Source organism: Carassius auratus, chromosome 8 (assembly GCF_003368295.1).
Source record: "Carassius auratus strain Wakin chromosome 8, ASM336829v1, whole genome shotgun sequence".
NCBI lineage: Eukaryota > Metazoa > Chordata > Actinopteri > Cypriniformes > Cyprinidae > Carassius > Carassius auratus.
In genome coordinates, this window is record NC_039250.1 from 30,708,420 (window position 1) to 30,720,190 (window position 11,771).

The window sequence follows — 11,771 nt, forward strand, 5'->3', positions numbered from 1 at the left end:
GTCATTTAGAATTTTTTGAAGCATCGAAAATACATCTTGGTCCAAAAATAGCAAAAACTACGACTTTATTCAGCATTGTCTTCTCTTCCGTGTCTGTTGTGAGAGAGTTCAAAACAAAGCAGTTTGTGATATCTGGTTCGCGAACGAATCATTCGATGTAACCGGATCTTTTTGAAACAGTCCACCAAATCGAACTGAATCGTTTTAAACGGTTCGCGTCTCCAATACGCATTAATCCACAGATGAATTAAGCTGTTAACTTGTTTAATGTGTCTGACACTTCCTCTGAGTTAAAACAAACCAATATCCCGGAGTAATTCATTGACTCAAACAGTAGACTGACTGAACTACTGTGAAGAGAGAACTGAAGATGAACACTGAGCCGAGCCAGATAATGACTCGTTCACGAGTCAAGAACCGTTTCTGTCAGACGCGTCTGATTCGTGAACCGAGGAGCTGATGATACTGCGCATGTGTGATTTAGCGTGAAGCAAACCGACACACAGAGCGTCTGAACCGAACTGATTCTTTTGGTGATTGATTCTGAACTGATTCTGTGCTAGTGTTATGAGCCCAGGTGCAGTCAACGCCAATGACGCCATTGCGTCGAGCGCAAAAGAATCGGTGAACTGTTTTCTTCAACTGGTTTATTGAATCGAACTGTCAGAAAGAACTAACGTTACTGGTCATCCGAGAACCGATGCAACCGGTTCTTGACTCGTGAACGAGTCATTATCTGGCTCGGCTCGGTGTTCATTTCTCTCTTCACAGCAGTTCAGTCAGCATGCGCAGTCTTCTTAATCGCTTGATTCGCTCAATGATGTGCCAGCTTCATCAAACCTGCCATCTACAGTTCTGGCAGTGGTTTGTAATGGAATGATTCGTAACATTTTTATAATTGTAACGAGTAACGATGCAGCACATAAAAAAAATATCGGAGTAAAAGTATTAAACTCAGCGAAAATATGTACCGAAGTAAAAGTGGAAGTAGGAGAAAAAAATTATACTCTAGTAAAGTACAGATACCGCCTTTTAACTTCACCTTCACAGGAATGAGCACTGCGTTAACTTATCTTTTGATAACGCTTGTGTAGCTGCATAAACAAACTGCATTTCAGCTCCAAAGCTGATGGGCCATCTGCCTATTTAAGTTAGCACTAAATACCATTTCATCAAAATATTTCAACTGATAAGCAGCAGCATCAACTTCTACAGCTACGTAATGCTTACTCCCTGAGGTTACGTTAACCTCACATTGCATTAACTTAACACTGTATGGGGAACGATATCCAAGGTGCAGAGATGTATAGTAACGAAGTAGAACTACTTCACTACTGTACTTAAGTACTAACAATCTGAGAATTTTTCATTTATGGTAAACTCAAGAAACTGGTACATGACAGGTAACATTTCTGCAAGAACTGAACTGTAATTATTTAACTGTAACTGCCTGGATTTGATAAATAAAAAAGATTATGCATTTGTTTTTGTTTTACTGTACAGCATCAATGATATATGATCTCATCTGTCACACTTTGCATTAGAGCGTTAAGTGTATTAAATCAATATTTCAGTTATATTTGACGGAGCTGTTTCTGAAGTAAATATTGAGCGAGTGTTTCTGAAAGAGTTTGAAGTGTTTGAGCTGATGTGCTCATGTTGGGTGGAGTAGGAGGATATTTGTTATTCCAAACAGTTCCCTGTAAAACAGCTGTAGAGTTCTGCTCACCACACACCTCCAACACTCGCTCCTGAGGAACACATGGTGAGTCATTTCACTTTCCTAACCCACGGAAAACAAAAGACAGCAGCATTCAGTTCCTGCTTTACTAATGAATACATTCAGTGTGTTATCTGTTTTCAGATTGATAATAACCTGCCATGAATGATTTTACATGATCACACACAAACACAGAATATAGCAGCTTTCATTTGCATTTCAGTTATGTGAATCTTTCGAATAATGATTATTTTACTGTAAAACATCATATGATCAATTAAGTCATGACTACGTGTGTTTTTACATTAACTTTATTTTTAAATAAATTAGGCCATTTTTAGCTCCTTTAAAAGTTAACCCTTTAACTATTTTTACAGGCCAATTTAATAAGGTAAAGAGACTTAAAATACATTTTTGGAGATCCATGGTCAGTTTTTTGTAAGGGAATGTTTGAAGTATTGATGGTACATATTAATATTTAATTAGGCAGAAGCCATAGCTGAAAGGTTTTTTAGATAAATTCCCTCTCCCTGTCTCTCTCTCTCTCACTCTCTCTCCCCCTCTCTCTCTCTCTCTCTCTCTCTCTCCCCCTATCTCTCTCTCAGTCTCTTGTGAACTGAGTGGCGGGAGCTGTTGAGTTTCAGTGGGACTCCTGACAGCATCCAGTTTGTGTGTGTGAGTGTGTCATGAGTGTGTGGCCCCTGCTGCTGGTCTCTGTGCCGCTGTGTATCTTCACACAGGCGCTGGAGAGGATCGAGCTCCGCGAGGATCATGTGCTCACCTGTGGACAGGTAGGCTACAGTACCTTCAACACGTCTGTATTTCTAAAAAGTTCACTTTTTAAAGTTAGTAATAGACAAGCAGATCAATACTAAAATAGCTACAATTAGCTGAAGCCATAACACTGTAATAAACCTGTTTCCGTCCTCTTTCTAACTGTTGTTAGCTAATAGTTGATTCGCAGAGGTTCCAGCTCAGACATGTTTCTACATGGACACAGTTACTGGGAATCTGACTGTTTGTTGAGGGGAAGTGTGTGTGGGTGTGGGTGTACCTACTTAACCATAGTTTGGGGACATATTTGTATCCAAAAGTGAGCTAAAGCTGGCAAAATCTAAAAAGAAAACACCCTTTGGGGATGTCCCCAATATAAAACTACAATAAAATAAAGTAAACAAAGGTTGTTTTTTTTTAACTGTAAAAATGCAAAAAGTTTCCTAATGGGTTTAGGTGTAGAATATACAGTTTGTACAGAATAAAATCCATTACGCCTATGGAGTTACCCCATTTAGATAAACGTGTGTGTGTGTGTGTGTGTGTGTGTGTGTGTGTGTGTGTGTGGTTCAGTAACCATACATTATAGGAAAAAATAAATTCTCACAAAGATGCCAATATCCAAAATCATTGTCTTTCTGGGGACATGTCTTGGTCCTCATGAGGAGACATGCTTATAAATCATGCAGAATGAAGTGTTTTGAGAATCTAAACATTTTTGTAGTTCTGTGTGAAAGGTAGATTTACATGTGTTTGTGTGTGTGTGTGTCATAGAGTGGGTGGATTTGTGTCAGTTTTAGGAAGTTAAATGTTTTGTTGTTTGCTGTGGAGAGTTGTGTGCATGTGTTTAATTTTCTGCATGCACGCACACATGAGCTTTGTAGAGACATGCTGTTATCTACAACAATCTATGCATATCAAAAAATGCCACCACATTTGCATGCATATACAACTGTAATACAGGTTTGTTTTATTGAAATGACAGTAATGTAGACCTTAATGTAAGTTTTAATATTTGTATCCCTGAGTCTCGGTGGTCTTGAAATATAGGTCTTATTGTCTTCGAGAAAAACATTTCGATTTTGTCATGATATGTGACCTGTGCATGTTTTTGAAAGAATATGTGGCTTTCCGTGTAAGTTGCTGATGTGAGTGAATGTTTGTTCACTGTTTTGTCTCTGTAGGGTATCATTCACTGTGGAGTAAAAGCAGGTAAGAAAACAGACTAATGTGTGAGTCAGCGTATGGCAGATACTTCACTGGCTTCATTTGTCTGATTGTCCTGTGGTAGGTGGCCCTTGTATTCTGGAGGACGAGCATGTCTTGGTGAGCAGTCTAGACGCCTACGTTGTGCAGTGCCAGAAGCAGCAGGCCTGGAGCTTGTGCCTGAAAGTCCTGGTGAACGTCACAGTCACAGGTGCGTCATCATCGCAGTAGAGTTTCTCTGAACCGCAGGATCATTTCTTAAGGTGTGTCGATGCTGTGTCAGGTGCAGATCAGCCTGTGACAAGTGATGGCAGTGGTGAAGAAGGGACGGAGGACATGCATCACGTCGATGTTAGTGTGTGTTACACGTACTCTTCACATAGCCACTCCAGTGTGCTCCGCTTCACAGTCCGCTCTACAGCGTTTGATGACAGCACTGCACTGCAGGTCAAACACAGGATCTATCTATCCATCTATCCATCTATCTATCACATACCAGTGGTCTAGCAAGAAGAAGGGATAGCAATACTCTAGCACCATATTTCAGCTTTCAGATCTCTTTCATATCTCTCTTTAATCTGCTCAAGTATTCAGATAAGACCAGGTTTGCATACCTCAAGCTCTCTCAAGACTAGACTTAAAGCCTCAGCTTCAGACAGTTTTCCACTGTTGGACGAGCCTTTGTCAAACTGACATTTAAATTCAGTATTAAACCTTTTCTAGTTGGGTTATGATTTGTGAAGTGTTGATCAGATGTGTGTTGTAGGTCTGGATGTCTTTTGTGGTGAACATATCGAAGAAAGAACTCGGCAGTTTCGTCCTAGTCCATTCTTCATTCTCAAACTCCACTAAACGTGTCGTTCTCCCTTCAGAAGAGGAAGGTAAATATGCTGCAAAACATGCTCACCTCTTTCACGCTGTATTTGAGATGCATGAATGACTGCTTAACACTTGTTGATGGATGGCATCAATACATCTTTCTGCTTTGACAGCGTGTTCCAAGGGTCTGGATGCCATCTTCTGTAAAGGTAAGTTATCATGTGTCAAGTTCACGTGACTGGTAGAGTGATAAAGCTGCAGGTCACGGGTTCGATTTCCATGGCATCATGTATTCTGATGAAGTGTGTAGACTGAATGCACTTTAAAGTTTACACTGCCTCAGTGAATGCCAACACACCTTGTGTAAAAAGCAGCAACTGAAGCTACTGTGAAATCAAATATTACTGACAAACACTAATCCATTACGGAAAAGTTTACCCAAAAGATAAAATGGATTCATCTAGGGCAGCTCAGGGGAAAGTCACGGGTTTCTGGTTTAGTGTCATGAAAGTACACATTGGTTATTGCCTTTAAGAGTGAAGAGGTAGTGCACACATAGTAAGGTCTTGTTTCAGATGTTTCAGTAAGTGTTCTGGCAGCAGAAGAGTCCTTACATCAGTTACTGTATCATTTCCCCACAGTTTAAACACTTGACAAATAAATAGACATTATAATAGTTTATTACTCAAAACACTTTTTATAAAAGTAAAATAACTGAAAGAAATTTTATTTGTAATTAAAATAAAATATATATATATAAAGAGAGAAATGTTCTCTCGACTTCAACCGATTTTATTTCCTGCTAATTTCGTAATGTGCAAATGTTTGCTTAAAATGAAAAAAACATAAAAAGTTAAACAACGGAGACATAAACTGAACAAGTTACACTGGCATTTGACAAACAGAAGAGAGTAATGAGTGCCTGAACAGAGTGTGTGTGTGTGTGTGTGTGTGTGTGTGTGTGTGTGTGTGTGTGTGTGTGTGTGTGCGTGTCGTCCTCATGGACATTACTCCACTCTTCCACCATCAAACACACCTGGGGAGAAAGGGACGGACACTTCTGGAGAATGGTACACATGGTTTACCACAGCAAGGACGATCAGCTGTCCTTCCTACTGCATCTCCTGCAAATGCAGCTGTGGCCTAATGGTTAGAGAGCTGGACTAGTTACCAGAAGATCACCGGTTTGAGTCTCAGTGCTGGCAGGAGTGAACATTGCTCTCTTCCTCCCTCAATACTCATGACTGAAGTGCCCTTGAGCAAGGCACTGAACCCCCGGTTACTCCCTGGGTGCTGGATCTATAACTGCCCACTGCTCCGGGTGTGTGTTCACTTCTCACTGCTGTGTGTGTGTTCGTTCACTGCTATGGGTGTGTGTTCACGGTGTGTTCACTTCTCACTGCTTGTGTGTACTTGGATGGGTTAAATGCAGAGCACCAATTCAGAGTATGGGTTACCAAACTTGGCAAATGTGATGACTTTCACTTTCAAGTCTTATTACATGACAGACACTGGAGTTTATTACTCTGTCCACATCTGCAGTCCTCATGCCTCCCTGCAGAAGGATCTCAGGTGATCAGGAACCCTGCACCTCTTTACTTTCCTGAGTTATTACAGCTATAACATCAGTTGCCTGCTGGAAGCCCAGTTTTACTTCTGTGACAGGGTTATTTAGATGCTAATTTAATATCTGTGGATTTTAAATGCTTCACCATACTTTATCACAAAGGTGAACTCAGAAACCAGGGTGAACTGGAGCCTGATTTCATTAAAAATGCAAAGAACCAACAAGGCCAACATCTATACATGGACAAGACTTGAACAAGAGCAGAAGAAAACACAAGGGCTTATATACGCTGGGGTTAACAAGACTAACTACAATCAGGAGGCCAAAGAGGAGCAGAAGACCACAACAGTGGATCAGGAGACACAGAGTTTATGGACAGGGTCGTGTCAGAGCAGTCATGGAGTTGTGTCAGAGCAATATTAAGGTGATGGATCCTGTTCCCTTTCTCTCACAGTGAGAGGGATCCATTCAGTTGAAGAGCTGGGGCACACAAATTGCTGAAAAGACCCTCAAGGACCAGCACAGTATGGTGGTTCATCAAGGTTCTGAGTGAATTGTCTGTAAAATGCGTGTGGTAGGCCATGTCCAGAAACTCCCATCTGTGGGAGAAGAAGGATCAGAAGGACTCCTGCTAGATCCAGTTGTTCTGTAATATAGGTGCAGCTGCAGAGAAGCGGAGGGGGTTTCATGAAGTAAAAATAAACAAAGAACCAGAAACACAGAAAACCAGGAACAAAAGCATGGGTAAACTGAACAAGTTTATTACCACGGATGTTTGCGCATTCGAGGAGTTTGCTTTAGTGTCACCAACTTACAGTTTACAAAGACAAAAACCACACATAGATGATAAAAGCTAAGATGAGATTAAAAAAACACATGTATATATAAACAAACAAAAATATGAAGAAGTGAAATAAACGCTATTTATTTTACATTCAACAACTGACAAAGCACAAGGGAAACACAGGGACTATAGACAGGAGAACAGAAGTGAACTAATATAAGAACTAACATCAGATGGATGTGGTCCAGTGAGCGGCCACACACACACGCACACACACACATGCACGCACACACACACGCGCAGGCACGCACGCACGCACACACACATGCACGCACACACACACACACATAGAGACACACACACACAAACAAACAAACAAGCAACATGTTACAGGTCTGTTTGTAGGTTTGGAGACTTTCTAACCCTACAAACCAATCAGTGTCTGCAGTCTCCAGCTGTGATTCTTATAGATTCATTAGCTGCTTCACATAACTGCTTCACTGTTAATATATGTCATTTTGTTGCACACAAATGTTGGAGAAAAACATTTTTATGATTATTTTGAATCCAAGAACAAGAGGACAAAATTGCCAAAGCAAATATTTACTGTTTAGTCTATTTTGCTCATATTCACCAAGGGTGGCAAAATTATTAAAGGTCCAAGAGGTAGAAATCTAGTCGAAGAGGTTTTCTCACAGATGTGTAGTGCATGTCCATCAGTGGGCCACCAGGACCTCCTCTCATTATCTGTGTTCTCCAGCAGCTCCCACACTGCTCAGGAAAACTGATATGGTGAGCGGAGCAGTGATACTGTATGTGACCAGCGCAGACCAAGAGAGGTTTCGGGAGTTCAGGGTGTGCCAGAAGCTGGACAGGAAGGGACACTGTGATAACGTGGAATGGGTATGTCACGCTGCTCTCTCATACATGTACGTTTAATTGATTCATTTAAGTTTGAACTTGTTTGTCTGTCTCTTCCTTTTTAAAGAAAAATGCCAGCCATGAGTTTAAGATTCCACTTGGCTCTGTCGCCCCCTGTCTGTGCTTTGAGGTAATGCCACCAAACCTTTGTTTACATGTATATTGATTCATTTAGTGGACACTTCAGAGGAATACAAGTGATTCATCGTAAACAGACAGGAAAACACAAGTGTTTGTCATACAAAGTTTCAGACATGGTTTAGAATTGTACAAGCTACAGGGAGGATTAAGGAAAAGTTTAATTATTGAATTACTAAACAACTAAATAGAAACGCATCATATATTAAATTACTACATGCAAACATACAGAGTAAATGTGTTACATACTGTAAGTTACATTGAAGACTGAAAGCTTATACAGCAATGTTTATATTTGAACGTGAACATCATGTCTACCAAGAAAGTAAATATTAGCTAGTAATGTTATTGTTTTTTCCAGTTCGTCTTGCTTTTTAATTGATGCTTTTTCTGTTTCTACTTTGGCATAGATTTGGGGACAGTTTCTCCGAGGAGAGTATTGCCCATTTCTGAATGAACCAGGTACAGTTCAGCATTCAAACATATTCTGATTATATAGCCACACCTTGATAAAATCAAAGAGTTTACAGGCTGGAAGTGGCTTTCTAGTGGACACGCTCATTTCATGATGAAGAGAGGCACTATAAACACTTTAAAACCTCCATTCTGTCCACTGTAAGCTCATATGCTTTAAATGGGACTTTTCTTTGTTTTGCAAAGACCCTGTAACATCACGAGTGTCTGTCTGCTTCTGGTTTGGTCCTCAGCTGTGTCAGGCTCCAGCGTGTCCGTGTCTCTGGCAGAGAATAAGACTCGTCTCCAGCAGCCGGCTCTGGTGTGGAGTCTCAGCGCCCCCTGCAGGCTGGAGGCTCAGCTGTGGTTGTGCAGGAAGGGCTCAGGACTGGACAGCAGCTGTCAGGCGGTCAGCAGCATATCTCCGGTCCTCACCCGGCTGAACGACAGCTGGAAGCAGACCGACCACACACACTGGGTAAGAACATGATGGTGAAGTTTAATATCACAGGTTAGCGGTCCATTAAAATCATAAGAACAAGAACTGTAAGCAGTAATTATGGCGAGGTTTCACTTACAGTATAAGTTAGAGAAAACCATTCACTTCTCTGATACTTACTTTATTTTTTCTTCTGTCCGTTGCAGAAGTTAGAAGGAGAATTTCTACAAGTGGATCGTCATCCTTCACTGTGTCTGCAGGTACCTAATACATATTTGATCACATTTGCAGTGTGTTTCTGACATACCTGTGTGTTTTGGGGAACTGGAAGCATTGTGTCTCTTGTCCAGGTTAATGTGGCAGGAATGGATGGTTACCTGGGACCAGTGTGTCCTTTTGAAGGCAAGAACTCTAATGTATTAGTTCTGATCAGAGAGCAGTTGTAATGTGCTACAGTACAGTGCAGCTGAAGCAGTGATTTAGTGACAGCTGATGTTATTGTGCTGCAGTGTCGAGGGCTCGCTGGAGCGTGCCGCTGGTGCTGTGTGCGCTGCTCGTGGGTCTGTCTGTGCTGGCAGCCTACGCCGTGCAGGGGACACTGAAGAGTGAGTACTACACGATCACACTCACACAGGAGAGTAATGAGCAGATCAGAATGATTTCTGAAGATCATGTGACACTGAAGACTGCTGCACATCACAGAAATACATTACACATTAACAGATACTCACATTTATATCAGTTATAATAATTCACAATATTACAGTTTATACTTTATTGTTGTTCAAATACATGCAGCCTTGGTGACCAGAAGAGACTTCTCTCATATTAAAATAATAATATTAGCTGCAATATTAGCTGAAATGGATCAGCTATAATTGAACCCCATTAAACAATCTGATTATGGTGTATAGTGTGTATCATGTGAGCTGGAGTGCTGATAGCCCTCTCTCTCTCTCTGTAACAGGCTGTGTGTTCAGATGGCTGAAGGTGGACGATGTGACGCGTGAGTTTCCTTCATGCTCTCTCCTCTCTCGCTGGTCAGTTCCTGTAGTTGTTGTGAGTGACGCTCATGTGTTTTCAGCTGCTGCGGGGGGTGTGGAGGTGCTGCTGGTGTGTCCTCCCGATGCTGACCGAGCCGTCGCTGACCTGGTGTGCCGTCTGTGCTCCAGTCTCTCCGCCGTGGGCTTCAGCGTGTCTCTGGACCTGTGGAGCCGCTCAGAGATCAGCGCTCTGGGGCCCGTGCCCTGGCTGCACTCCTGTCTGGACCGGGTTCAGCGGCGCGGGGGCAAGGCGGTGCTGGTCCTGACCCAGGCGGCCTGTGAGCGGGCCGAGGAATGGGGCTGTCGAGTCGCCCAGCAGAGACCAGAAGAAGAAAGACAGACGTGGGTAGACAGGGGTGTCCAGTCACCGACGTGCTCCGAGGTCTTCGACGCATCGCTGAGCTGCATTCTGGCCGACTATCTGCTGGGTCGAGCTGGACAGCGCTTCATGCTGGTCCACTTTGATGGACAGAGCCCTGCGACGGCGCTGCCGGAGTTCTTCAGGGAGCTGCTTCTGTTCAGCCTGCCGTCTCAGAGTCTGGACTTCATAATGGAGCTGAGGCGAGGGGCTGGCGAGGGACACAGGGTGTCAGAGCGCTGGGGGCGAGCGCTGGCGTCCAGAGCAGTGTCCCGCTCGCTCCGAGGGCTCCCTCAGGTCTCTGTAGAGCCTGGGGCAGACGAAACTGTCCCGCTACACACAGACCAGACGAGCCCTGCTCTCCACACCAAAACAAGCTCTGAAGGATGGGTCTAAACATCAGGTCAGGTGGTGTAACAACATCAGGTCAGGAACCACAATAAACTGATAACAAACACCACTCCAGTCCATCAGTGAACATCTGGAGAAGACAAAAGCTGAAACACATCCAGCATTAAGAGTCCATGATCCATAATAACACATCCTCCAGTGAAGAAGTGCATCTCCTGTCGTCTCTCACATCAGAATCCAGACACAGATTTGTTCAGATCTGTTTAATCGCTGCTTGATCTGTGCAGATTTCTCTCCTGATTCAGACCAGAACACTTTTTTCACTGGAGGAAGTGTTATCATGGATTATAGACTCTATGTGTTTGAGTTAAAATCATCTTAATGCTGGATGTGTTTCAGCTTTTGTCTTCTCCAGATGTTCACTGATGGACTGGAGCTCTGTGGATTATTGGGATGTTTTTATCAGCTGTTTGATGAGACACTGATGCAGAGCTACATTTCTCCAAACCTGATGAAGAAACACACTCCTCCTGATCTCAGATGGACTGAGGGACAGGGCATTTTCAGCACATTTCTAGTGCAGTCTTCTCTTAATGTGTGCTCACATGTAGCTCAGTGAAAGTTCACAGGTGAAATCCAGTCATTTCAGAAGGAGTCCATGATCTGGAGTTTGGCATTTTCATCTGGATCATGTGGATTCAGCTCCTTCACCGACAGAAAGCTGAACTTATGTGTGAGCTGTGCTTTATATATATCACTATTGACAATAGACAATGGAGCTTTTCCACCCATGAGATCTTGTCTACAGTTTGCTAATGGGACACATCTTTAGACAGGAAGACACCGTGTGCCCTTGACATTGTCTGACACTGATGTAAAAATGTATATATGATGTGTGAACATATACCTTATCTCAAGCTCAGAATATAGTCTGCAGGATGGACCGGAGCTTGTCTTACATAAGAAACCACGACAGACCGGCTGGACTCCCTCTTGACACAACCAGGCAGAAAAAAGGTTCAGTAGTGAGAGGAGTCTCTTTTTCCTCTAAGTGCTGAACAGTTAAACTGCCATGGCTTCTGGAGGATAGAGGGGGCACCAAGGCTGTAATAAGCTATATCTCTCATATAAGATGTACATGTAAGCTTTTAAATCAGATGTAGGGTTACATTAATGATTTGTGTTTTGTCAAGTTTTA

At 42.6% G+C, this 11,771-nt stretch overlaps 1 protein-coding gene across 2 annotated transcripts; it reads left to right on the plus strand.

The window, feature by feature from the left end:
- Positions 1-1,699: 1,699 nt before the first annotated feature.
- Positions 1,700-10,961, plus strand: LOC113107901 (uncharacterized). 2 transcript variants are annotated; one of them, XM_026270734.1, is made up of 16 exons: positions 1,700-1,765; positions 2,326-2,511; positions 3,679-3,706; positions 3,786-3,911; positions 3,984-4,147; positions 4,467-4,581; positions 4,693-4,728; positions 7,631-7,773; positions 7,859-7,921; positions 8,340-8,391; positions 8,637-8,860; positions 9,028-9,081; positions 9,172-9,223; positions 9,331-9,426; positions 9,789-9,827; positions 9,906-10,961. In XM_026270734.1, exons 2-16 carry the CDS (start codon positions 2,407-2,409, stop codon positions 10,616-10,618), a joined length of 2,010 nt encoding a protein of 669 aa, XP_026126519.1. In that variant the 5' UTR covers positions 1,700-1,765; positions 2,326-2,406; the 3' UTR covers positions 10,619-10,961. The 2 variants fall into 2 exon arrangements, with proteins under 2 accessions (XP_026126519.1, XP_026126520.1); XM_026270735.1 differs by having other exon boundaries at positions 7,634-7,773.
- Positions 10,962-11,771: the final 810 nt, after the last annotated feature.

What these genes read in the sequence shown, in the direction of transcription:
- LOC113107901 (XM_026270734.1), top strand. Translation starts at nt 2,407, where the DNA reads ATGAGTGTGTGGCCCCTGCTGCTGGTCTCTGTGCCGCTGTGTATCTTC. An exon ending in ACCAGTGTGTCCTTTTGAAG is followed by an intron (nt 9,224 to 9,330) that starts GCAAGAACTCTA and finishes ATTGTGCTGCAG; the next exon opens with TGTCGAGGGCTCGCTGGAGC. An exon ending in GAAGGTGGACGATGTGACGC is followed by an intron (nt 9,828 to 9,905) that starts GTGAGTTTCCTT and finishes ATGTGTTTTCAG; the next exon opens with CTGCTGCGGGGGGTGTGGAG.